At 44.4% G+C, this 26797-nt stretch overlaps 1 protein-coding gene, 1 long non-coding RNA gene, 1 other non-coding gene and 1 pseudogene across 6 annotated transcripts; 2 read left to right on the forward strand and 2 right to left on the reverse strand.

Annotated features, from left to right (window-relative positions):
- Positions 1-145: 145 nt before the first annotated feature.
- Positions 146-219, reverse strand: trnai-aau (transfer RNA isoleucine (anticodon AAU)). The gene has a single exon. It is a non-coding gene; the product is annotated as a tRNA-Ile (tRNA).
- A 256-nt stretch (positions 220-475) lies between these two features.
- On the forward strand, positions 476-8121 carry larp7 (La ribonucleoprotein 7, transcriptional regulator). Of its 3 annotated transcripts, none has more exons than XM_060035563.1 (13): positions 476-635; positions 1164-1389; positions 1814-1914; positions 2045-2128; positions 2700-2864; positions 3509-3617; positions 3725-4246; positions 4814-4955; positions 5112-5212; positions 6045-6217; positions 6474-6633; positions 6756-6847; positions 7796-8121. In XM_060035563.1, the coding sequence occupies exons 2-13, from the start codon at positions 1182-1184 to the stop codon at positions 7871-7873; spliced, it is 1935 nt and encodes a 644-aa protein (XP_059891546.1). In that variant the 5' UTR covers positions 476-635; positions 1164-1181; the 3' UTR covers positions 7874-8121. The 3 variants fall into 3 exon arrangements, with proteins under 3 accessions (XP_059891546.1, XP_059891547.1, XP_059891548.1); XM_060035564.1 differs by having other exon boundaries at positions 477-635; positions 1182-1389; XM_060035565.1 differs by having other exon boundaries at positions 533-621; positions 1170-1389.
- A 1199-nt stretch (positions 8122-9320) lies between these two features.
- Positions 9321-12650, forward strand: LOC132445552 (uncharacterized). Of its 2 annotated transcripts, XR_009522638.1 has the most exons (4): positions 9321-9441; positions 9690-9825; positions 11414-11530; positions 11751-12650. It is a non-coding gene; the product is annotated as an uncharacterized LOC132445552 (long non-coding RNA). The 2 variants fall into 2 exon arrangements; XR_009522637.1 differs by having other exon boundaries at positions 11414-12650.
- A 2114-nt stretch (positions 12651-14764) lies between these two features.
- LOC132445543 (major histocompatibility complex class I-related gene protein-like) overlaps positions 14765-26797 on the reverse strand; it is a 14659-nt pseudogene continuing 2626 nt past the window's right edge.

The raw sequence follows: 26797 nt of genomic DNA on the forward strand, positions 1-26797 counted from the left end.
ATCAGCATGTCTGTCTCCATCTACTGGTGATGCAAGATACAGCATGTCATTGCTTCGTGGATGAGATGTACATTTTACCCCTAGAGCATTCACTTTGTGCACAACTCCGATTCACAAGCTGCAGTTTTCCTGTCAAAATAACTATTGGCCAGTACGGGTATCGAACCCGCGACCTTGGCGTTATTAGCACCACGCTCTAACCAACTGAGCTAACCGGCCAGATGTGGCCTCCCACCCACTCTTTAAAATCAATTTGTTGTGTTTTTTATAATTTACATTAGTATTAACTTTATTTATTCACTTTTGTCCGCTGTCCTGTTTGTACTTTTGTAATTAGGCACATTTAAAGAGATGGAACCGTCCAAACCCTCCACCGTCACAGGAGGCGGGACCGCTCAGTATGACGTCGCTCATGTGCGCCGGGACGGCACCGCCACAGACAGTTGCCAGATTGGGCCAGATTTCCCGCCCAATCTGGCAACATTGGCCACAGGGGCGGTTCTCCCGCCATGAGGTATATAATGCGCGCCGCTGCAATGCCGCTCTGGTAGGCGGTCCATGTTGTTGTGTTTTGGCGTCTTCTGATCGGCATGAACTCGTTCGTCTTCTAGAGGATCGATACTCACTGTTTATCGGTAAGTGCTGATCGGGCAGAATTAGAAAGACGCCGTTTTTGCTGTGCACTGTTGACCCGACTTGATTTGTGTTGTGTGTTTAAATGTTGGGTTTGACTCTCACACAACGACGACTTAACGCTCAAATTCATCAATATATATGTGTATATTTTTTAATGCAACAATTTTGCGTTTGCAAGCAGTTAGAATTGTATGTTTTGGATTTTTGAATGTGCTGGTCGCATCATGTCGTTGTAATTTCCTCAGTTCATAACTAGTTGCTGCAACTATTACAATCAATGAAATAACACCAAAAAAACAACACAAATCCAATCCAAGGTTCAGTGTGCAAGTGTATTTTGTTAAGTGGTCCAACCTCAACCCTGTAATTAATCTTTAAGAGCTAGATCAGTCTCCAATACAATGTGCCGTGCAAGTAAATGTCAGAGCAATCCTCTTGGACCAGCCGAATGGACCCACTGACAGACCGCCTTGATATGAGTGATTCTGTAGCCAGAACGAGACGAAATGTCACTGTCATCACTGTAGCCCCACATCCACCTCCAGATGATTGACACGGAACGGAGGCCCGCCCCCGGGCAGGCGAAGCACGCAGACCCCGAGGGAAAGACCAAGGAGAGTGAGAAGAAGAAGAGGCCTCGGGTCAAACAGCTGCTGGCCGACATCAAGAAGCAGGTTGAGTTCTGGTTCGGGGACGTCAATCTGGGCAAGGACCGCTTCATCAAGCAGCTCATCACTGACTCGGCGGACGGATGTGAGTCCTTGTCGGAGGCGAACACCTCTCAGGGGTACAGGGGTACAGGTGTACAGGGGTTCTCAGCCTGAGGTTGATTGGCTTGAGAGTCCTGTCTTGTAAGCGACGCATATTTGAGAATGCGTTTCTGTTGATGAAAAAAATATTTGATATGATTTGAAATGGCTGGCGTAAGTCTTTCTTATACCAAGAGACTGCCAAATTAATCTCGGCCACGAGCGATGTATATCACTATATTGCTGCCGGTACAGTAAGTAGTAGGTTCTTTCATAGAAACATGTGCAGAGCACTAACATCACTAGGTTAACCCATTCCCCGTACACAACAAAGATAGCTAGGATCATTTCAACTAAGTTCTAAGTTCTACTTCTACTACTTATGCTGAGGGTCGTGCAATAAGTACTAAATGTGTGGTGCTCCTCAGATGTGGATATTTCTGTGTTGACGACGTTCAACCGAATGAAAAAGCTGACGATGGACACCAAGCTCATCGCCCGGGCGCTGAAGAACTCCACCATCGTCGAGGTACTTAAAGCAGATGCAGAAAGTAGGGGAATGATTGTTGGGAATCGATGGATAACGCGACATCCACCACGTGTGACCTAACGTGTTTATTCAGCCATGCTTTTCTGTTTCACTTGTTGTTCTTTTTTAGGTCAACCTAGAGGGGAATAAATTAAGACGGCAACAGCCCATCAGGGACACGGACAAGAACGTGGACGGCTGCACCGTCTATGTGGTAGAGGCGTTTGTATTCTGCACATAACAATCTCACCTGCAGCACAAACTGTATTAGGAAGCATGCTTACTTATGCTTAACGTGTCGTTGACACTGCAATCACATAGCATTGTACAACACAATGCTTACCATGTTTACACATGGTAAGTAGGATTTTAAGATTGCAATTAGTCTGAAATCTAAAAAGGAATAGGTAACATTTATTTTATATATCAATTAATAGCAGTAATGTTGCGCAATCACGAGAGCGGAACCAACAAAACATTTGTTTTGCGGCCGTGACTCTCGGAGCAGATGCACGTCGTTCAGGTGCGCAAGAGGTCATTTTTGTTTCTGTCCAGAAAGCCTACTGATAGTGGAAATATGTTCAAATACATGTTTCCACTAGTGTTGATTGTGTCGTTGGTCTTAAATTTCCTTTCAAATGGCATTAAAAAAGTCTGTAACTTTCATTCAGCTCTTGGAACCATGATTAAACAATGTCTATATTCAATAGAGGGACACGTGATGCGACGATTCTATACACGAAACATATTGAAACCTAGGTTTTCCTTTTTCTTTTTTCTTCCAGGAACTTCTGCCGAAGAGCGTGACTCACGACTGGGTCGAGAAGGTGTTCGCCAAATGCGGAAAGGTGGTGTACATCAGCATCCCGCGGTACCCGAGTACCAAGGACCCCAAGGGCTTTGCCTTCGTGGAGTTTGACAAAGAGGAGGAGGCGCAGAAAGCCATCGAGGTAGAACCACCGGGGGTCTCGACACGGGAGGAATGGGAATGGCTGTTACGTAAAGACTGTGGCCGGGCTGTGATCACGGCCAGGGAAACTCTGGGGCTGAGACTGTAGGACGGTAACCTGAATGGGCCTTGAGGTAAATGGAAATGGCCTGCATTTATTTAGCGCTTTTCTAACTTATTGGCCACTCAAAGCGCTTTACAGCATTGCCTCACATTCACCGTTCACGCACACACATTCACACGACGACGGCGGAGTCAGCCACGCAAGGCGACAGCCAGCGCGTCGGGAGCAGTCAGGGCGAGGCGCCTCGCTCAGGGACACCTCGGCACTCGGCTAGGAGGAGCCGGGGATCGAACCAGCAACCTTCAGGTTACCTGCCGACCCGCTCTACCTCCTGACCTACTGCCGCCCAGATATCTGGTGTTGTGTTGAGCACTCTTTGTGTACAATAAGCTATTCAGGTCCAATGAGGTTCGGATATTAGCTTGAATATGTGGTCTAATAAAGCGTAGAATAAATGAATTTAAATCAGGCAATGCAGGGAAAGAAAGAACCTCTAAGATCGCTGAATTGTCGGACTGTGACCTCACTGGGCCTTGTCTCCCGAGTCCCGATCACGTGGTGTGTTTTTCCATCTGACGCAGCTCCTGAACAACCCCCCCGAGGACGCCCCCAGAAAGACGGGCATGTTCCCCAAGATCAGAAACAAAAAGGGCGTCGTCATCCAGGCGGACGACCCGCGGCCCCTCCCAGGTACCCCCCCCACCCGGACCTCCACGGCCCCCCAATGACTCGCAAACCGACCCGCTGCGATCCAACTCACCCCTTCTCCCTTTCTGCTTTGTGGGCGTCTCTTGCAGGGGAGGAAGAGGAGAAGAAGAAGCAGAAGAAGAAGAAGAAAAAGAAGGAGAAGGAGGTGGCGGCCGCACGGGTGGAGGAACCCGGGGAGCCGAAGGAGAAGCTGAAGGAGGAGGAGACGGAGCCGCAGCCCCCCAAGGGGAAGAGGAAGCGGTCGGAAGGCGAGGCGCCGGAAGACCCCGCCCGGAAGGAGAGCGCTCCGGAAGACCGCGCCCGGAAGGAGAGCGCTCCGGAAGACCCCGCCCGGAAGGAGAGCGCTCCGGAAGACTCCGCCCGGAAGGAGAGCGCTCCGGAAGACTCCGCCCGGAAGGAGAGCGCTCCGAAAGACTCCGCCCGGAAGGAGAGCGCTCCGGAACAGTCCGACAAGAAGAGGCGGCGGTCCCAGGCGGGAGCAGGGGAGCAGGAAGCGGAAGTTGAGGAGGAGAAGCCGGCCAAGCTGAGGAAGACCGGGGAGGAGCAGCAGCAGGAGGAGGAGGAGGAGGAGCAGGAGGAGCGGGCGGGGGCCAGCCAGATGGACGTGAAAGGTGGGCGGGCTGTGAGAGGGATATGATACTTTAAGATAATCCTTTAGTAGTCCCGAAGTGGGGAAATATGCAGTGTTACAGCAGTAAAGAGGATAGTGCAATTAACGTGTGTGTGTGTGTGTGTGTGTGTGTGTGTGTGTGTGTGTGTGTGTGTGTGTGTGTGTGTGTGTGTGTGTGTGTGTGTGTGTGTGTGTGTGTGTGTGTGTGTGTGTGTGTGTGTGTGTGTGTGTGTGTGTGTGTGTGTGTGTGTGTGTCAGTGAGAGCAGAGTGAGAGAGTGCATGCCGTCAATCTTGTGATGAGCCGACATTATGTGAATGTGTCTTTTCCCCGCACTGCCCCTGTTGAGAAGAGATCAAGCCTTGAAACACCTACGTCTTTTTATTCAAAGTTTCATGCCGATTGTGAGAGGCGTGCGTTCCAGGTCATGTTTAAACGGCTTTGTGCTAAAGTGACACCAACAATCCAAGACCTGCTCTGTGTGGCTGATCTGACGCGTGTCCGGTGGATGCATCGTGCATCAACATCACGGTGTTATTGGAGCAAACGTCTTGTGTGTCCTCTCGCAGCGGAGCCCGCTGAGGGCGCGGCGGAGGTCCAGGCGGAGGGGGGGGGGGAGGGCGACGGCTCGCCGCTGAAAGCCAAGAGGAAGCGGAAGAAGAAGAAAGAGAAGATGGGCGACGAGGTCATCCCGCTTCGCGTCCTCTCCAAGTAAGCGCTCCGGGGAGAGATCTCTTTAGGACATAGCGGCGGGACGGTTCTCGTGGCGAGCGATCGATGTTCGGATGCATTCAGTGGGGGCCGTGTGTCGCCTCAACCCCTTGTCATCGGTTGTCTGTCTGTTTGTTCGTGGTTCGCCCCGTGAAGGAAGGACTGGCTGGGTCTGAAGCAGGAGTACCTGGCCTTGCAGAAGCGGAGCATGGCCTCGCTGAAGAAGTGCATCACTAAGATCGACCACCAGGAGCAACGTGAGTTTACCCCAAAAGAGACTGCCTCCATCTAAAGCAGGGATGCCAGGGTGAAATTGGTCAGGGGGCCAGATTTTTTTCAAGTGAGACCTCAGGGGGCCAGATTACACTTTCGGACTGAAAAGGCCTGAAAAGGCCAAACACTGACTCAACACATGGATAGGTAGGCTATTTTAAATTATGCTTGAAGGCCTAGACATCAAACATAAATTGCATTGGCCCCAAAATAGCCTCACAATGAGGCCTACAAATACATAGCCTAAAGCAGGAGACAGCTCCCCTCTAAAAACGTAACATTTTCCTATCCATGCAAGTAGCCTACATTTATAAATGAGAAATGCAACAAAATAGACTAGGTGCCAACAAAACACATTTCCTATAAATAACACAAGTGTAAACTGTTAATTACTTTTATTTTATTTATTGAAGGCTTGCATAGGTGAACTAGGCGATCGCCCAGGGCGGCAAATGCGTTGGGGGGTGGCAAAAGTGTTGGGGGCGCCCCCTGGTGGCGGCCTTAATTAATGAATTAATTTTAATGAAACAAGCGTGTTTTCTAAACACGTTTCGAAATGGAATGGAGAATGGGGGATGAACAGTTATTGAATCGTAACAGACCAGCAACAGTAACAGACCAACTGACGGATTCCAAAAAAAAAAAATTATACAAATTAAATAAATACATATATTCTCCCCTTATCACCCGCGGGCCGGATGTGACATACAGTCGGGCCGTAACCCTGGCATCCCTGGTCTAAAGCATCTCAAAGAAGGTGTCTTGACTGAGTGTTGGATAACGAATGAAAATAAATAAATGCATTTCCTCATCTAGCTGGAAAGAAAGTGGCTTTAGTGGAGAAGAAGGTGGGTCCATCAGAGAAGAAGGTGATTCCATTGGAGAAGATTGAGAAGATGGAGAAGGAGATCACTGGACCCCAGTTCACCAGTGGAGTCATCCTGAAGATTACCGATGCCAAACCGCTACCAGGCAGAAAGATCATCAAGGTAGAGTTTATTTATTTTACTGAGCTTACACTTGACACTTTTGACTGTCTATTAGCAAGGAAGTCTCCAAAGTCTCCATAGCCTCCAAATATGTAATATTACAACCAGTCTACAACGCTTCCAACGGAGCGCACAATGAGGTACAATGTTCAATGTAATGACTTATCATTTTCATTTATGATATATATATTTTTAATGAACTGCATTAACTGCACAGTGATTCCATCCCAGTGTCTGTCTTTTCTTATTTCTACAGGACGCCCTCTCTACAATATCTACGGTGGCCTACGTGGACATACTGGAGGGAGACAGTGAAGGACACATCCGCTTCAAGACCCCCGAGGAAGCCCAGGCCGTCGTCAAGGACCGCTCGGCCGTCGCCAAGGAACACGGCTGGACGCTGGATCTGCTCTCCGGTGAGAACCGGTTCCTCAGAGATACAAAGATCTTATCGGTTCCTTCAAAGACTCACCGCTCGCATGTTTGTTTTGGTGGAGTGTTGTCATTGATGACTGGCTCTTTTTTATTATTTCTTTAGGTGATCATGAGCAAAGGTATTGGCAGAAGATATTGGTGGACCGCCAAGTGAAGTTGAACCGTCCGAGGGAAAAGAAACGAGGCACAGAAAAGGTGGGTTCTTACAATTCTGGAGAGAAAAATATCTTTCTGGTTGGAAATGCATGCAGGTGATATCTCCTTAACACTATCTCTATCCTTCGTTATGCGTGTGCGGGTTAATTATACGTTGGGCAATGGGATTGTCTTTGTGCGAGAAGATTTCAGTCATGTGATCTGTTCAATGAAACGAATCAAGGCTGGCATCTTGGTACCTGAGACATTCTAGATTATCTCCTTAAAGGGGTGATATTATGCCACCGTGTAGGAGTGTGATCAGCCATTACAAGCCGTTATCCAGCATACATCTAGGTGGACACGTCCACTCGTGATGTCACTAAGGCCCCGCCCACACTGGCCAAAACTACCTTTTGCCTCCGTTTTCTTTTGATGCGTTTCAGGAATAGCTCCGTAAAGACGGACTCATTGCGAAACGCATCTAGCTGTAGAAACGCAGTAGTACATTCAAGGCCACTATGTGGCTCTGGTTCTCCACCAATGAAAGACCTGGACCTAAACCTTTTCGACTGAGCAGAAAATACTTTTTAATGTACAGTTAGTGATTAAATTTACCAAGGGTCTGTATTTAAAGCTACAAAAATGCTACAAACCAAATCAAGCACAACAAATTAGACGGAACTCCTGATCCGTCTGGAATGTCGGCCCAAACACAAAAGACGTATGCGTTTTCACGAAAAATGGGTCGTTTCCGGTTGGACGGGGTCTAAAACACAGGAAAAGGGACGATTTTTCAAACGGCTTGTAATGGCTAATCTCACTCACACCTGGTGGGTGAATGTCACCCCTTTACCTGTTCACGGTATCTTATATTAGTACCTGTGCTTTTAAATACTTGACATGTTAGGCATGTTCTTGTAACATCGTTTCATAGTTCAACACAAATGTTTGCCTTTTTTCCACACCGGTGTCTAACGTGTCACTTCCTGTTATTCTCTCACGCAGCTCATCTCGAAGGCGGAGAAGATCATCATGGCCCGAGCCAAGGAGGCCAACAAGCACATCCACTTCCAGGATGTCTGACTCAGTGTGTCGTGTTTCATCCACTTTGTTTTTTAACAAGTTTTATTTTGGTAATCGGCGGAAAGCCAAAGCTAATTTAAAAACACAATTTGATATATTAATGTGAACTTTTTGTGACTCATGTTTTCAGGGTCGTACATGTTGTGTATATATAAGGTACAAGGCTGCCTTTGTTGAGAGAGCACCAAATTCATGGTTGTTTAAAAGTGAATTTTTTTTATAGCAATAAACATCAAACATCAGATGTATTATTTTGGCAGTGACTGGTTTATTAAAAAGTGTTTTTAAATACGTTCTTTAAACTTATTTGAACAGTTAGTGCAAATTGTGACTGCATTTTAAGAATAATTCTTAATGTCAGCTTAAATACAATATTTGACGCATGACTTTCTGAGTTTTATTTTTCTCATATGTCCACCGGAGAAGTGGTTCCCCTACCAGTTCCCTTCCTGGTGAACTGGTATCAGCATTCACCGTGGAGGGAACACATTCGTTGGATAGTGATGAACAGTGGCATCACTAGGCTGTTTCCTCTATCTGGTATTGAACTCTCTAATTAGGCTAATTGACTAAGTGTGATCGAAAACGAATAAATTATTTTTCTGTCGTGTTTTCGGCCAACAACAAAAGCCATTGAGGCTAATTGTCTTTGGGGGCTAAACGCCAATTGGCTGCCTATTGGATAGAAGAGATAGAAGTCTGGCAGCAACAAGTATGGGGAGACCATCTACTCATTTACACTGATGGGTCAAAGGAGCATGAGAGTGGTAAAGTAGCAGTGGGTATTAGAATTCCTGAAATTGGGTACAGAATAGGGTATAGAATCTCAGATCATATGTCAGTATTCACAGCAGAGATGGTGGTGGCAGTCCTATGGGCCTTACTATGGGTGCAGGATAATAAACAGGGGTATTCAATAATATGTAGTGATTCAGCTGCAGCTTTCATTTCAATAAAAGAAGGAAAATCCAAGTCCGGACCGGATTTAATTGTGGAAATACTACAGTCTGTGTTCAGAATTTACAAGGCGGGGAGGGAGGTGGGGTTTCTCTGGGTGCCGGCTCATGTGGGTGTGAAAGGGAACGAGGAGGCGGATGAGGACGCAAAGAAGGCGGTGAAGGAGGAAACGGTGCAAATTCATTTGCAATATGGGGCACCCGAGTACATGGAAAAAATAAACAGGGCTCTAAAAGAAAGGTGGCAAAAATCTTGGGAGAAGGAAAGGAAGGGAAGGGCGTACTTTTCAATACAGGAAAATGTAAATAAAGATAGGTGCACTTTTAGGTGCATAAGAAAAGATGATGGAGCAATCACAAGACTGAGGCTTGGACACTGTGGGCTGAGGAGTGGGCTGGCTCTGATTGGCAAACACCCAGATGGCAGGTGTGAGTGTGGAGAAAGAGAGACTTGTAAAACATGTACTTCTCCAGTGGGGGCGCTATTCCAGGCAAAGGAGGACTCTGTACCGGAGGCTTGGATCAGCCGGGGAATCATTTTTTAATTTGCGCACCCTTTTAAATCTGGATTCAGTGGATAAAACAAAGGAATTGATGGACTACACATTACAGGTGACGATACAACAGCGACACTACTTATTTTTGGACTTTATTAATGCAACAAAGTAATACATTTAAAAATATTCCCACAATCCAATATTTACAGTCGGTCAACGCCTGCCTCCCAGTGGAGCTACACAGCAGCACCACATCGTTGTATTTTATATCATCAGACATGATGCATCACCAGCGCTTCGTTTATAACAATCGTGTCGTCCGCTGTTGTTGTAAAGCCGTGTCCGTCTGTCCGTATTACCCAGTGTGCCTTGCTCTACACCACCGTCGGGGGCCGGAGGCGTCTGCGCGTCCACAACCTCAGTCTGAACTGCAACTCCCAGCTGATGGAGCTGGTCAAGAGCTGTGAGACGGACTCGCTCATCAACTTCTCCAAAACAGGTGACCATCCAACTCTCTGTTCATTCCCGACCCCTCTCCTCACCCTAGGAGCAGGTCACACCATTTTAAAGATTAGTGTTTCGACACCGCACCGCAGTAACTCTTCTGTGTTCCTCAGCTTATTTGAACCTCAATTTGAGTTTGAATATGGCGTTTAAAGTTGCTTGTCGGACTGTAAACAATGACACGCCGACGGATGAGGAATTCAAGCCACGGATATGCGGCTCCACCGGTGCCCCGGATATATCGTCCCCATAGGTAGCTCGTTGTCATACCATACGTTTCGAGATTGGTGTTTCATAAAATTCAATTTATGTAATTAAATGAAACAAACAGCAAGTTAAGATTTTGACTTCGTTAATGGAATAATGTTACAACTTAAAAGACATTCCCACAGACGCTTTGTTTCACAGTCAGTCAACGCCTGCCCTCTGATGGACAAAACGAGAACTGCGGGCAGTATATTTTTTGTGGCCAGGAGATAACATACGAGGTGAACTTCGGTTAAGCTCTAAAAACAGATAACTACACATTAAAGACGAAAATACAACAGCAACGCCTCTGTTTTCAAAGTATTGATTTTATTCATAAACTAAAGTTATAAATTAAAAACATTCCCGAACGCCAATAATCACAGTCAGTCAACCCCTGCCGTCTGGTGGACAAAACGGGAACTGCACGCAGTATATATTTGGTGTGGCCAGGAACGCAAAAACATACAAGGTGACCTTCAGTTGAGTTCTTTGAACAGAACACTGTATTGAAACACATAATATGTATAGATAAAACGAGTAAAAAAAAAGTTTAAAAAATAAATCACTTCCGTCACGCCAGAGTACTTCAGTCGCGCCAGGTTTGTTGTCACCATAGATATAGATATTAACTAGATGCCCTACGGCGGCGTCTAGAACGTCACCATAGGCCGCTATCTTACCACAGTAAAGCTTTCTGGTGGAATCTGTTGTAGCGGACGTAAATCAGTGATCTGCACAAACGCTAATACTCTTATCTCGCTGAAATCTTGAAGGATTTACAAACGGTTTGGTTTCTTACAAACTTTAGCTTTTTCTGAGTTTTAGTAGAACATATAAATAACATGAATACCTTCTGCATGTGTGTATTTTTATTGCACCTATCTGTTCTGTTTAATGTTCATTTCATATGAAAACACATGGTTACATATAATTACATAAATACATCTCTGTACAGGGTGGGGATTTCAACATGCAGCCTTTCTTGATGTATATTTGTAAACATCAAGGGAAATCTTGTACCTATTTTAGAACATTATTCTATTTTTCTTACAACTGAACGACATGTCATTGTCGAGGAACGACTCGGAGCTGAGGTTCACTTGCAGGTTTCAGTTGGGGAAAAATGATACAGAATAAAAAACGTTGTGCTCATTTCGGTGGTCCGCTGCAATGAGGGACTGTACCGTTCTGTTGCCCAAAAGGCATGTGTCTACAGAGACCACACCAAAGAGCTTGTAACAGGAGGAGTCTGTCTGTCTGTCTGTCTGTCTGTCTGTCTGTCTGTCTGTCTGTCTGTCTGTCTGTCTCTCTCTCTCTTCCTTTTCTCTCTCCAGGCGGCTGAGTGCAGCAGGAAGCTCTTCATCTTCCACGCCTCCATCCCGACCGCTGAGGCTCCTGGGAAGTTGAAGAACCGAGACGATAAGAAGCTGGTCAGCACGGACAAGGAGAAGGTGAGGCTCGGGGTCACTGCTTCTACTCTCAGTTCGGCTCAAGCTGGTCGAGGTTCTGCACTGATTCAACATATCTGTTCTATTTTATATTTGACTTATGTGCTTAATTACTTATTAAGTTATTTTTAAACATGTTTACATCTCATCTTATAATTATCCCATTTCATTTGTATCTCTATCATTATCATTATCCTCAAACGCTCCTTGCGTATTCATTTAGCCTATCAAGGAATGCTGCTCTTTCAGCTGTCCAAGGACTGTGTGGCTCAGGGCTGCAGCGTGGACCTCTTCCTGTTCCCCAGCCAGTACCTGGACATCGCCACCAGGGGGATGTGCCCGCGCACACCGGGGGCGCCGTCTACAAGTACAGCAACTTCCAGGTGTCTGTGTTTGTGTGTGTGGGGGTGTGAGTGTTATATTGCTTGTGTGTTTGTTGCTGTGTTGATGGGTTGAGTGTGCGTGTGTGTGTGTGTCTGTGCGTGTGTGTGTGTGCGTTTAGAACACATTACAATCTATTTAAACATGGATGTTTTTGTGGCCCGAAATGGGAAAACAATCTATTAATGAAACTGTGGATACTTTCTAGTTAGGCTATTGTCTCTGGCTACAGGCCAGGCATGTGCACTTGAAGCAGACTTTAGATCAGATGTAAAAAAACAACGCTTAGCTTTGCTTTATTATTATATTTACTCAGTAGTTGGCCTCAAGTGATAAAGAAAGAGTAGCAATTAATTAGGATTCAAAAGACTGTTTGTCACACTTTTTTGTTCAATTTACAATTGATTTGAAAATAAAACCAACACACCCACAAACTCAAAATAAAAAGTATGATATCACGTTTGCTGTATTGTCTCAGTAATTTACACACAATACATGCATACACACAAATATGCACACAGAGAATCCCAATGCATTGCACACAAAGCCAAATGAAAATGTGTACCTTTTTCAATATTACCAATGGGAACAACACTATAAATTAGCTTCTTTCAATGTTATGAATTTTGAGAGGCAGACGAATTGTTGTATGTTTTTGTAAACGCATCTGAAAGGCCTTTGCCCCCACACCTTTTGTGATTTCTTTTTTTGTATTGGAGGAAAATAAACAATGTTTCCTCGGTCTTGCTGTGGTTCTTCAGTCCTCCTCAGCCAATGATCTGACGCACGTACACAGTTCAACCCTTGTATTTGGAGCAGCCGTTTGTGATCAGTTGTGACCTGAGCCTTTTTATCCGCCCTTCATTTGACTGAAGTCGATTTCACTCCGATATTGAAGTCCTTCAATAGCTTGGCACCCATTATGGCACTGGTCAAAGGTCAGCCCTGAGAGACAAACACACTGGGTGACTCTGGGAGGAGCAGAGCATGCTGGGAAATGGAATACAGAGAAGCGTATCTCTGAAACCATAGAGAAGTGGTGAGAAATGTATAATCCTTTATAAATGATTATTGAGATGATTCATACTATTATTTATAAGGTTTGTTAATGATTTACAATTTAATACGTTAGTTCTTTATGAACACCGAATATTACTGCAGTTCATGTTTTGTTCAGCTTGCTAGAAAGCAATTGTTAAAGGGTTGATATTACCACCGGGCGTCAGTGTGATTAGCCATGACGAGGCTAAGCACACACACCTGGTGACATAATATCACCACTTCAATTCAAAGTCTTATTGGTCACATGTTTGCAAAAATAACATTTTACACACAGTGAAATTAAAAAGGAGTCATCACTCTGTCATTCACTCTATGTATTTTTATGTGAGCTCATCTAAAGTAGGGACAATCTATGCCCAACTAAGAATTTAAAAATCACATTTAAAGCTGGAAAAACCTGAAGTACCATTGCAACAGTACCGATACTCATACCTATTTGTATTCTTAAAATTTTTATTACATTTATTTCACTGACGCTTTTATCAAAAGCAATGTCATAAGTTCATAAACTCATTCAACATGAAGATATGACCCAACAAGTGCAAGAATCACACAAGTACAAACATTTAATCAGTAAGCAGAGTTCTGAATTAATCAAACCAGTAAATTCAGTTATTTAAATGTTTTCTATTAAAAAAAATATTTTAGGGTAGCACATGTTTAGTTTGTGTAATTTCATTAGTTGGACAGTAGCCTATCAGGAACTTATCAGGAAAGTTGTGGTATAATGTCATATTCTGGTCAATATTTCGATTTTATTGATCATTATTTAGCCTTGTGAAATTAAGTCTTGTTCCTTTTTTCTTACAAGTTTTCTAATAATACGAGTCAAGAGATGTTCCTATTATAGGAGAAAGCCACTAATTGCCTAGCTCCTTGAGTTTGTTAATCTGCGTCACAATCACACACAGCTGCTCAGTTGGTAAAGCTGTTGGTGTTCTTTGGGTTGGTATAAGGATTATAATTTATGTTACTTTGTTGTATACAAAATACATCAGGTTTCAGAAGAGAGCGTGGTTGAAGAGACTTGAACCCATGTCTCCAGAATGAGGGTGACCTGCTCTAACAACTACACCACTGAGACACTTTTCGTTAAGTGGTTGGAGGTTATAATTGACATTCAATTTCACGCGACGTGAATCGTTAAGTCAATTATGAACTCTGATTAAGTCTGAACCAGTTGCTCAGCGGGGCAGTGGATAGAGCTGTATGTGTTCTGTTCTTGAGTCGTGAATATGACCTGGGTTCAAATCCTGTCAGAATCCCTCACCTTGGATTGGATTCTTTTTCAAACAATGTCATGTGTATTGTAGGGTCAACAATGAACTTTCTCCCTTTCTAAGTCGGTGTCTCTGTGGCGCAGGTGATAGAGCTGTTGAGGATCTGTTCTGGAGACACCGGTTCGATTCCTGCAATTGGGGGTTTTGTGAGAATCACTCTCTGGTGATTGGATGCGTGTGAATGACTGTCTCTGTGAATGGATGTGTCTGTGAATCAATTCATTCACAGCCATCGATTCACACTGACAGTCATTGGGAATGAATGGGCGAGTGGGTATGACTGTCTGGGAGAGTGGATGACTGTGAATGAGTGCACTCATTCACAGCCATCCATTCCCACAGACAGTCATTCGAAATGAATGTGTGAGTGAATGGACCCAATCAGCAGAGAGTCGTTCCCATAAGACCCCCCCCCCCGTAGGAGTCAGACCGATGACTCCAGAACAGATCCTCAACAGCTCAAACACCGAGAGGAGGGGACGTTTTAATAAACGTTGCTCCGATAGTTTACCCAAAATGTTGTACTCCCACCTGGATTGCAGGTGGGAGGGTGTCTGTGTGTCCCAGGTGAGAGTGTGTCAGGTGGGAGTTGAACCCCGGTCTCCACGACTGTTACCCAACAGCTCTCTCACATGCGCCACCGAGACACTTACTATTGAGTGGTTGGAGGTTATAATTGACATTCAATTTCACGCGACATTGCTTCTTGTGAATTGTTAAGTCAATTATGAACTCTGATTAAGTCTGAACCAGTTGCTCAGCGGGGCAGTGGGTAGAGCTGCATGTGTTCGGTTCTTGAGTCGTGTATACGACCTGGGTTCAAATCCTGGCAGGAACACTCACCGTGGATTGGAGTCTTTTTCCAACAATGTCATGTGTATTGTAGGGTCAACAATGAACTTTCTCCGTTTCTAAGTCGGTGTCTCTGTGGCGCAGGTGATAGAGCTGTTGAGGATCTGTTCTGGAGACGCCGGTTCGATTCCTGCAATTGGGGGTTTTGTGAGAATCACTCTCTGGTGATTGGATGCGTGTGAATGACTGTCTCTGTGAATGGATGTGTCTGTGAATCAGTTAATTCACAGCCATCGATTCACACTGACAGTCATTGGGAATGAATGGGCGAGTGGGAATGACTGTCTGGGAGAATGGATGACTGTGAATGAGTGCACTCATTCACAGCCATCCATTCCCACAGACAGTCATTCGAAATGATTGTCTGAGTGAATGGACCCAATCAGCAGAGAGTCGTTCCCAGAAGACCCCCCCCGTAGGAGTCAGACCGATGACTCCAGAACAGATCCTCAACAGCTCAAACACCCGGAGGGGACGTTTTGATAAAAGTTTCTCCGTTACTTTACTACAAAAATGTTGAACACCCACCTGGATTCCAGGTGAGAGTGTGTCAGGGAGTTCCAGGTGAGAGTGTGTCAGGTGGGACTCGAACCCAGGTCTCCAGAACTGATATCCAACAGCTCTCTCACATGCGCCACCGAGACACTTACTATGATATGGTCGAAAGTTATAATTGTCAATGACATTTTATGCATCTACATGTTTTCAAAATCGTAGTAGGATTCCAAGGTTAGGGCAGAAGTGGGTACTTGAACTTACCCCTTATGTTTTTTTTCAAGACGACCAATAAAAAACAACAGTGTTACCCCTTATGTTTTTTTTCAAGACGACCCATAAAAAACGAGTGTTACCCCTTATGTTTTTTTTCAAGACGACCAATAAAAAACGACAGTGTTACCCCTTATGTTTTTTTTCATGACGACCAATAAAAAACGACAGTGTTACCCCTCATGTTTTTTTTCAAGACGACCAATAAAAAACGACAGTGTTACCCCTTATGTTTTTTTTCAAGACGACCCATAAAAAACGACAGTGTTACCCCTTATGTTTTTTTTCATGACGACCAATAAAAAAACGACAGTGTTACCCCTTATGTTTTCTTTCATGACGACCGATAAAAAACAACAGTGTTACCCCTTATGTTTTCTTTCATGACGACCGATAAAAAACAACAGTGTTACCCCTTATGTTTTTTTTCATGACGACCAATAAAAAACGACAGTGTTACCCCTTATGTTTTTTTTCATGACGACCAATAAAAAACGAGTGTTACCCCTTATGTTTTTTTTCAAGACGACCAATAAAAAACGACAGTGTTACCCCTTATGTTTTTTTTCAAGACGACCCATAAAAAACGACAGTGTTACCCCTTATGTTTTTTTTCAAGACGACCAATAAAAAATGACAGTGTTACCCCTTATGTTTTTTTCATGACGACCAATAAAAAACGACAGTTTTTTATTGGTCGTTTTTCATGACGACCAATAAAAAACGACAGTGTTACCCCTTATGTTTTTTTTCATGACGACCAATAAAAAACGACAGTGTTACCCCTTATGTTTTCTTTCATGACGACCGATAAAAAACAACAGTGTTACCCCTTATGTTTTTTTTCATGACGACCAATAAAAAACAACAGTGTTACCCCTTATGTTTTTTTTCATGACGACCAATAAAAAACGACAGTGTTACCCCTTATGTTTTTTTTCAAGACGACCAATAAAAAACGACAGTGTTACCCCTTATGTTTTTTTCATGACGACCGATAAAAAACGACAGTGTTACCCCTTATGTTTTTTTTCATGACGACCAATAAAAAACGAGTTTTTTATTGGTCGTTTTTCATGACGACCAATAAAAAACGACAGTGTTACCCCTTATGTTTTCTTTCATGACGACCGATAAAAAACAACAGTGTTACCCCTTATGTTTTTTTTCATGACGACCAATAAAAAACGACAGTGTTACCCCTTATGTTTTTTTTCATGACGACCAATAAAAAACAACAGTGTTACCCCTTATGTTTTTTTTCATGACGACCAATAAAAAACGACAGTGTTACCCCTTATGTTTTTTTCATGACGACCGATATAAAAGACAGTGTTACCCCTTATGTTTTCATGACGACAGATAAAAAACTGACTTCTGCATCCATTGTTCTGACTTCAACAGATCAGCCATTGACCTCTGCATCAACAGTTCCGACTTCAACAGATGGACCATTGACTTCTGCATCCACAGTTCTGACTTCAACAGATGAAAGTTACTTCTGAACCACTGACTTCTCAAACTACTGTTCAAACTTCAACATCAGAGCCATCGACTTCTGCAATCACAGTTCTGACTTCAACATCAGAGCTATCGACTTCTGCATCCACTATTCTGACTTCAACAGCAGATCCATCGACTTCTGCATCCACATTTATGACCTCAACGAATGGACATTTGATTTCTGCATCCACAGTTCTGACTTCCAACAGATGGAACAGTGACTTTGGACCCACTAACTTCTCAAACTACGGTTCAAACTTCAACAGCAGAGCCATCAACTTCTGCATCCATAGTTCTGACTCAAACGGATGTACCATTGACTTCTGCATCAACAATTCTGACTTCAACAGATGGAACAGTGACTTCTGCCTCCAGTTTTTCTTTCATGACGACCAATAAAAAACGACAGCATCACCCCTTGTGATTTCTTTGAGAACTAACGACACTAATGACATTTTATCAATTATTTATTTTATCATTGATAAAAAACGACAGTGTTACCACTTATGTTTTAATTGATAAAACACGACAGTGTTACCCCTTATGTTTTATTTTGATAAAATAAAATAACATTACCCTTATGATTTTTTCATGACGTCCGATAAAAAACAACAGTGTTTTTAACCCTTATGTTTTTAAGATAAAAAAAAAACAGTGTTGTCCCTTAAGTTTGAATTGATAGAAAACGACAGTGTTACCCCTTACGTTTTTTTACGAAGAATACAGTGTTACACCTTATGGGTTTTTTTACGACGAACAATAAAAAACGAGAGTGTTACCCCTTGTGTTTCCTTTGAGAACTAACGACAGTCTTACCCCTTTATTTCATAATTGATCAAAAGCGACAGTCTTGCCCCTTATGTTTTATTTGATAAAACACGACAGTGTTACCCCTTATGTTTTATTTTAATAAAATAAAATAACATTACCCTTATGATTTTTTCATGACGACCGATAAACAACAGTGTTACCCCTTATGTTTTTAAGATAAAAAAAACACCAGTGTTGTCTGTTAAGTTTGAATTGATAGAAAATGACAGAGTTAGCCCTTATGCCTTATGTTTTTTTCATGACGACCAATAAAAACGACAGTGTTAGCCTTTTAGGGCCCTATTTTAACGGTCTGAAACGCAAGTGGGAAGCACAAAGCGCAAGTAGCTTTGTGGGCGGTTCTACGGCGCTATCGCTATTTTACAGGCGGATAAATGACACTTGCGTCGCGGCGCAAGTGTCAAAAGGGTTGGTCTGAAGCAGCCTAGTTACCCGTAGGTGTGGTTTGGGCGTAACGTCCAACAAACCAATGAGAGTGCCAGCTCCCATCCCCTTTAAGAGCCATGAGCGCATTTGAATCGGACGAGTTGATATTTTGACAGCGCGTCTGCAGTCTCCGATGAGACAGATGCACGTGAATTTCAAACTGCAAATGGCTCAGTTTATTGCCAAATAATATGGCCTAATTCACACATGGAATAAGGGGTTTTCTTCCACAACTTCAGAAATACTGAGTCCTCAAATAAATTTCGGCAAAGAAAACGTATATGATATAACATATGATATGCGGTAACTGTGGTTCTATTTAATGATATACGCAATACATTATAAACATTGTTTCTTATCAGTATTGTATGCTATCCTAATATGCATGTTTCCCCGCGGTAATAGACATTGCCATTGATTGTATTATGAGTTACGTGTTTAGTTTGCGTGTGTTTAAACAGAGCACACACACGCGCCCGCATTCATTCATTCTTTTTAACACTCACTCGTGGTAAAACAATGTTATTCACGATGAAATACTCATCAATCCTAAAAGTTATGGGCATGTAGGCCTACACGATGTCTCTGTTAAGAAAATATGTGTTTGCTGTACGGTGTTTGCAGATGCATTGATTTAAAAGCACAACTTATTACCGCTGCATCAGCTGTTCTTTCCCAAATAATTTACCAAGAATGTGCGGCTAGGTAGATGGGAGAAGCAAAGTGTATGCGCGAGGTGCACAAGCAATCCGTATGCATCGCATGCGCATGTATGCATCCGCCCTTAAAATAGCATCTGAACAACGCGCCACTGACTTTAAACCAGGTATTTCCTGGTCAGTAGCGCAATGGTATTCAGCAACGGCAAAATACCGTTTGCGCCAGAACACGCCTCCTCCTTCCGCCGAACCGCCCCTTGGGGCGCATGATCAATCCCTAATTTACCGGCGAGTGGCGCTGGTGGGAAAAGAACGCTCTGCGCCAGTTGTAAACTAGCAACGACACATGCGCCAGTGACTAAGTCACTTGCGCCGGATGCAAGATAGGGCCCTTCGTTTTTTTTCATTACGCCCGATAAAAAAGAAGACAGCGTTACCCGTTATGTTTTTAATCAATAAAAACACCACTCTTGCCCCATCATTGGTTCGACCCGTGGTTCAATTCATCAGACTTATCCGTTTCACCGGTTCGTCAGGGCCCATGAGATTGGTCTCGATTATGTTGTGTCCTTTCCTCTGTTTCTATGGTTGCTGAATTCGGCGGAACAGCTTTACATCTGAATAGTAATATGAGAAAAGAAGGTCAGGTTAACAAAGGACTACAATGACGAGCATCAAAACAGACTACAGAGGCAAAAGTACAAGAAAGCAAGCCATCGGCGATCACAACTGACTAAAAAACACTAACCCTTTTTTTATTTCAAATATGAATATATACCTCAACCCCAATATTAACAAAATACACATGGAGGAGGCCAAACAAATGGCGGCTGGACTACTTCCACCAGTCTCCAGACTGAGGCGAAAAAGAGAAGTGAATGACGTTTCCAGTGACAGAATGCAAATAATATATTGTATAGGCTTGATATTGATTTGACTGTTTGATTCTTTTGACAGTGATTTGGAGCTGATGGCAGTTAGCATGAAGAAGCTATATCTTTAAGCTTCTGTAGATTATTTGTTAAATAAATTGTGAGGAAACTTTGGTGTGGTTATTCTTCAATGTATATTTATATCAAATTATGATGGTATACTTTACAAAAAAATAAATTTGATTCAATTAGACATTAAAACAATTACTTAATTCTAATTACCTAATTCTAATGGTCAATTACTTAATGAGTAAAGTGTATAATACACAATTCCATTAAATATGTCTACAATATGTCTATGTCTACAATGTCTACACACTAAATGAGTTTATTCGTCTAAATAACGTTAAGAAAATTAAGCAATAAAAATGCTTACTGACATGTCATAATATTGTTTTATTCTAATTTTTTGGTCTAATAAGTTTAATAACGCAAAGAAAAAAATCCTGAGGTATTTGTCTAAATAACGTTAAACCTTTATTAAGCGCTAAAAGTGGTTATTAACGTGTCAAAATATTTTTTTATTTCTATGTTTTGTTAATTCAAGCGATAAATACGTTTATTTGTCTATAGAAAAAATAATCGGAGGTAACATGCGTCCAGCCACAGTACTTCTGTCCCGCCTGGGTGTTCTGTCATGGCAGGGTGTTGTTCTCCGGGGCTGCAGCTGGATACTATTGGATTTCTGTGGCAAGGAAGGCGAAATCATAGGAGTTGAACTTCGGTTGAGATCTTTGAACAGAAAACTATTAAAAAAAAAATATGCCAAGATAAAACGAGTATAGCAACGTTAGACTTACACGCCGACAGATGAGGAATTCTAGTCCCGGATATCCGGCACTACCGGTGCCCCGGATATATCGTCCCCATAGGTAGGTCGTTGTCATCATAGACATCATATATAATAGAAGGAGCATCGAATGCTACCGCCTACTGGCGCTGACGAGACGCGGGGCTGCCATCTTGGAGTGGTCTTCCGCTCCACTCAGTGTAATCCGTTTGGCTGGAGCAATGAAGTTAAGTTAAGTTAATGAAGTAGAAACGACGAAAGATACGGGCGGAATAATTTGAGTTAAAACAACAACAGTTCTAGAATATGACCATGGGGCAGACGACTTTACGCCCCTAAAGGCGTCTTTTAGCACGGATTGCAATACTAATTGCCGCCTGCAGGGTTATGCTATAAACATACGGAGGAACGCAGTCACTGAGCTATCCTGCCCCACATTGCATGACATGTCAAACTTAACTAGAATCGCCACCATCATCCAAAATGTAACGTCAACAGACCAAAAATAGTCGGAAAGCCTACAGAAGCTATAGATAGTTTGTGTGAAATTCACATTATTAAACATAGACTTATCGCCATGATTTACTGAGGAACTATTTTTTTGGGAGGATGCTTTTGAAAGTAGTTTGCTGCCCCACCTGCCCATATGGACGGCACGTGTCTGAAGGTGAACGTGAGAAGCCTCTTCATGATTTAACTTTGAACCTAAACAGCAAGGAAGAACAAGTCAGCATTAAACATTAAACACACCATCACTGTGATGATGTACTGTTAACATATTACTGCGATGAAGTACCGTTAAAATATGAATGTCAATCTATTACTGTCATGAAGTACTGTTCATATATTAGTATTACTAATGCTGTGATGAAGTAGGCTGATAATAAATATAACTGTAAATATATGTTACTAAGAATAAGTATTGTAAATTGATGAAATACTGACTGTGGTCAGAGGTTGGGCCTCAGGAGACGGATTCTGCCCCTCAGTGTTCTCAGAGCTGGTTACAGAACCTGGGAAGTAGCAGAATGGGAGGAGGGGAAGTCATGACTGAGCTAGATGTATCTAGATCTATAGAGCTGTATAGCCCAGTAAGCTAGATGTATCTAGATCTATAGAGCTGTATAGTCCAGTGAGCTAGATGTATCTAGATCTATAGAGCTGTATAGTCCAGTGAGCTAGATGTATCTAGATCTATAGAGCTGTATAGTCCAGTGAGCTAAATGTATCTAGATCTATAGAGCTGTATAGTCCAGTGAGCTAGATGTATCTAGATCTACAGAGTTGTATAGTCCAGTGAGCTGGATGTATCTAGATCTATAGAGCTGTATAGTCCAGTGAGCTAGATGTATCTAGATCTATAGAGCTGTATAGTCCAGTGAGCTAGACATGTCACGAAGATCTCTATGTTGGTAGTGGCGTTAATCATAAAAGAAGAACTGCAGCAAAAACACATTTTACTCACCAACTGGTTTGTGACGCTTGTCTGAATCTAAGGATCAAGAGAAATGATTAGTGTTGTAACCGTGGTGAATATCCTCATGTTATTAGACTTTCATATTCTTAATGCCACAACATCTCTATGGACACGACATTGGAGGAGGTTCATCATTCAGAGGTGGAGGTTTCTACAACCAGACCACCAGTGTGTGAAGACAACCAATCAGAGTCCAGGAAGGGGACAGGAAGTAGGAGCAGGTGGAGATCAGGTGTCAGTCCTCCTGGAGAGTTTGATCCACTCACCGTTCCTCTTCCGGTACAGAAAGACTCCAACAACAGCAGCAGCAACAACAGCAAGAACAGCAACTCCAGTGAGGATGAAAGCAAGGATGTGATTGTCCTCTGAAAGAAAATCAAAAAAATAAAATCAGGTGTGTAATAATAGATGATCCCTCCATCATTGAACCACATGTCTATGGTCACGTGGTGCTGCAATCAAAACTAACACAGCCTCAGTGTAACTATTCCTCTAGAACCTGTTCTGGAGCTCAGGGTCACTCAGGGACTGATATGAGCTTAGCCCTATTCATAGAACTCATTTACCCACAATCCACCTTGTTCTGCTGCACTGAGCTAATCCGGAGTGCTGTGTGTTTACCCAGTAGCTTCAGCAGTGTCCAGGTAGACCCAGGCACTCTAGGAATACTCAAATCTACTAACTTTTATGCCTACGTTGACAGTTTGTGAGTGGTGCGTGTGTTGAGTGAGTGAGAGGTTGCGGTTGCACAGCTCAGGCTGCCGGACGGCGCTGCAAGAAACTTTTATAAACACAATATTGATATCCCGCAGTAATCAGCCCGGCGGACCCTGAACGTTAACGGCCCACCGGGAAGAGGCCCCTGGCAGTGGTTGGGATGAGGTCAGGTGGGGGGGGTGAGACATGTGTTCCCATCCTCCATCCCCTCCAACACCAGTCTTACCCCCGTTGGTCCTGATGTGGGCGTGGTCCAGGCGGGTGGAGATGTCCTCGATGCCTTTCAGCTGGACCACACACTCGTACCTCCCCCAGTCCTCCTGCGGGACGGCCGTGAGGTCCAGGTCCACGCTGACCTGGAAGGTCCCGTCGTGGTTGGGGAGGACCTCCCCGGGGTCCACCTGCTCATGGAGCTCCTGGCCGTCTCTCCTCCAGAACACCACCACCCTGTTAGGGAAGAAGCCTGTAGCATGGCACACCACTGGGGAGGAGGGGCTCCTCTGGAGCAGAGACACCCGCGGACGCTCTGGAGAGAGAGAGAGGGAGAGGGAGAGGGAGAGGGAGAGGGAGAGAGGGAGAGAGAGAGAGAGAGAGAGAGAGAGAGGAGAGAATTTTATAATGTAAAGCACGTGTTCTTGTCATGTTAGTCTCGTTTGTTTATTATATATCAGATGTCTTATGCTGACGGAGAGGGAGAGGGGATGGGAGGGGGGGAGAGGGATAGAGGGGTTGGGAGAGGGGGGGAGGGAGGGAGAGAGAGAACAGGGACTCAGAGACATGAGTCTGTCAACGCCCACCAGGTCATGTGACTCTACCTGTTCTCTGCAGAGTGCTCTTCCCGTAGGCCAGGACCTTCTTCAGCCAATCAACACACTCCTTGGTGTAGTAGTGCTTCTTCTGTTCCATATAAGCTCTATTCCGTTCCCATTTGTGTTTGGTGGTGAGAGCCTGACGCACTGGAGCGACCCAGGTCAGGGTCTTCAGGTCCAACGCTAGGAAGTCCTCTCCATCATAACCATGCTGGTCATAACCCTCAGTAGTACCATCCTCATCATCCCACTCACAACCATTCATCCACTGATATACGTGGACACCTGAGAGAGAGAGAGAGAGAGAGAGAGAGAGAGAGAGAGAGAGAGAGAGAGAGAGAGAGAGAGAGAGAGAGAGAGAGAGAGAGAGAGAGAGAGAGAGAGAGATCAGGTGAAGCTCTGCTGAAACTCTAAAGGACGTGAGACCACAAAGACCACAAACAGGAGCCTCTTCAGAACACGTCTTTATGTGATGGAGTCACCACTCACCTGGATGATGTAGAATGGTTAACAGGATCATAATTAGTTTAAAATGATGCTGGACTAATTAATGAGTCTCAAACTACACCACCCTACAGCCCCTACACCACCCTCCACTGCACTACACCACCCTCCACTGCACTACACCACCCTCCACTGCACTACACCACCCTACACTGCACTACACCACCCTACACTGCACTACACCACCCTACACTGCACTACACCCCCCTACACCACCCTACACTGCACTACACCACCCTACACTGCACTACACCACCCTACACTGCACTACACCACCCTACACTGCACTACACCACCCTACACTGCACTACACCACCCTCCACTGCACTACACCACCCTCCACTGCACTACATCACCCTACACTGCACTACACCACCCTACACTGCACTACACCACCCTCCACTGCACTACACCACCCTACACTGCACTACACCCCTTACACCCCACTACACCACCCTACACTGCACTACACCACCCTCCACTGCACTACACCACCCTCCACTGCACTACATCACCCTACACTGCACTACACCACCCTACACTGCACTGCACCACCCTACACTGCACTACACCACCCTACACTGCACTACACCACCCTACACCCCCTACACCACCCTACAGCCCCTACACCACCCTACAGCCCCTACACCACCCTACACCACCCTACACCCCCTACACCACCCTACACCACCCTACACCACCCTTCACTACCCTACAGCCCCTACACCACCCTACAGCCCCTACACCACCCTACACCACCCTACAGCCCCTACACCACCCTACAACCCCTACACCACCCTACAGCCCCTACACCACCCTACAGCCCCCTACAGCCCCTACATCCCCCTACACCACCCTACAGCCCCTACACCACCCTACAGCCCCTACACCACCCTACCACCCTACAGCCCCTACACCACCCTACACCCCCTACCCGTGGATATATAGAGGAGGCTTCCCTCAGCAGTTCAGAGGTTATCTTTAACGGATCACCAGACAGTCCCAATCACCTCCAGGGTTAAAGACATGTCTGCTGAACTGTAGGAAGACGCCTTACTGATCTGGATGAAAGCGTACGCCAGGGGCGGATCTAGCCATTTTGGGGCCCTAGGCAAAATATAGACATGGGGCCCTCATTTTTGAAACACGTACACAAAACAAATAACCATCCCAATACTCTTAGAATCGCAATAAACCCATAGTGCACTGCCACTCAACTCTGCACAGTAAAATCAGTTTCAGATTTCTCCAGCCTTTGCCAAAATGACATGTTTATTACTCAAACGAGAGAGAGAGAGAGAGAGAGAGAGAGAGAGAGAGAGAGAGAGAGAGAGAGAGAGAGAGATTAGAATTTCCATTCTCTGCCAGAGATACAAAATGATCTTGCACTTAACAGAACTAAAATACTAAATGGATACGAGTCTATGAAAACCACCATTTACATTTAAACAGGACCAATGAAAAGATTTTGTGTGTGGACAGGAATAACAGTGGCTGTGTGTGTGAGTGAGAGACAGGCAAAGCAGTGGTTCAGTGTGTGTGAGTGAGTGAGTGAGTGAGTGAGTGAGTGAGTGAGTGAGTGAGTGAGTGACAGGAGAGAGAGAGAGAGAGAGAGAGAGAGAGAGAGAGAGAGAGAGAGAGAGAGAGAGAGAGAGAGAGAGAGAGAGAGAGAGAGAGAGAGAGAGAGAGAGAGACAGAGGGGGGGGGGGGGGGTGTTTAGGTGTGCAAGTGGTTAAGTTCTCCATCTTCAAATGTCCATTTTCCCTGTTGCCTTCACCATTTCATGTGAGTAAAACAGTGTGTGTGTGTGTGTGTGTGTGTGTGTGTGTGTGTGTGTGTGTGTGTGTGTGTGTGTGTGTGTGTGAGTGAGTGAGAGAGAGTATGTGAGTGAGTGACTGAGTGAGTGGCAAAGCTCTCTGTGTGTGTGTGTGTGTGTGTGTGTGTGTGTGTGAGACAGAAAGCATTTGTAAACACAAAGTCCTACTGTTGTCGTCTTCTCAAAAGTCTTCATATCAGAGAAAAGTGGTGAGCAGCAGTATAGAACCCCAACAGCAGAGCCTGTCGCAAGTTCAGCAACGGCTGCTGTGGCAGCAGCAGGTGTAAAAAATTAAGTCAATTTCGGCAGTGTATCTGCAATTCTTTTCTTCTCAGCTTTTTGTTTTCGTTTAGCACAACCACTATCATAATTCCGCCGCTTCATTTTCACCGAGTCGCATCCCTCTGCTTTGGTTTGAAGTACGTTATTTCGCGCTGCGCGCGTTACTACGTAATCATATTCT

This window comes from Gadus macrocephalus, chromosome 17 (assembly GCF_031168955.1).
Source record: "Gadus macrocephalus chromosome 17, ASM3116895v1".
Lineage (NCBI taxonomy): Eukaryota > Metazoa > Chordata > Actinopteri > Gadiformes > Gadidae > Gadus > Gadus macrocephalus.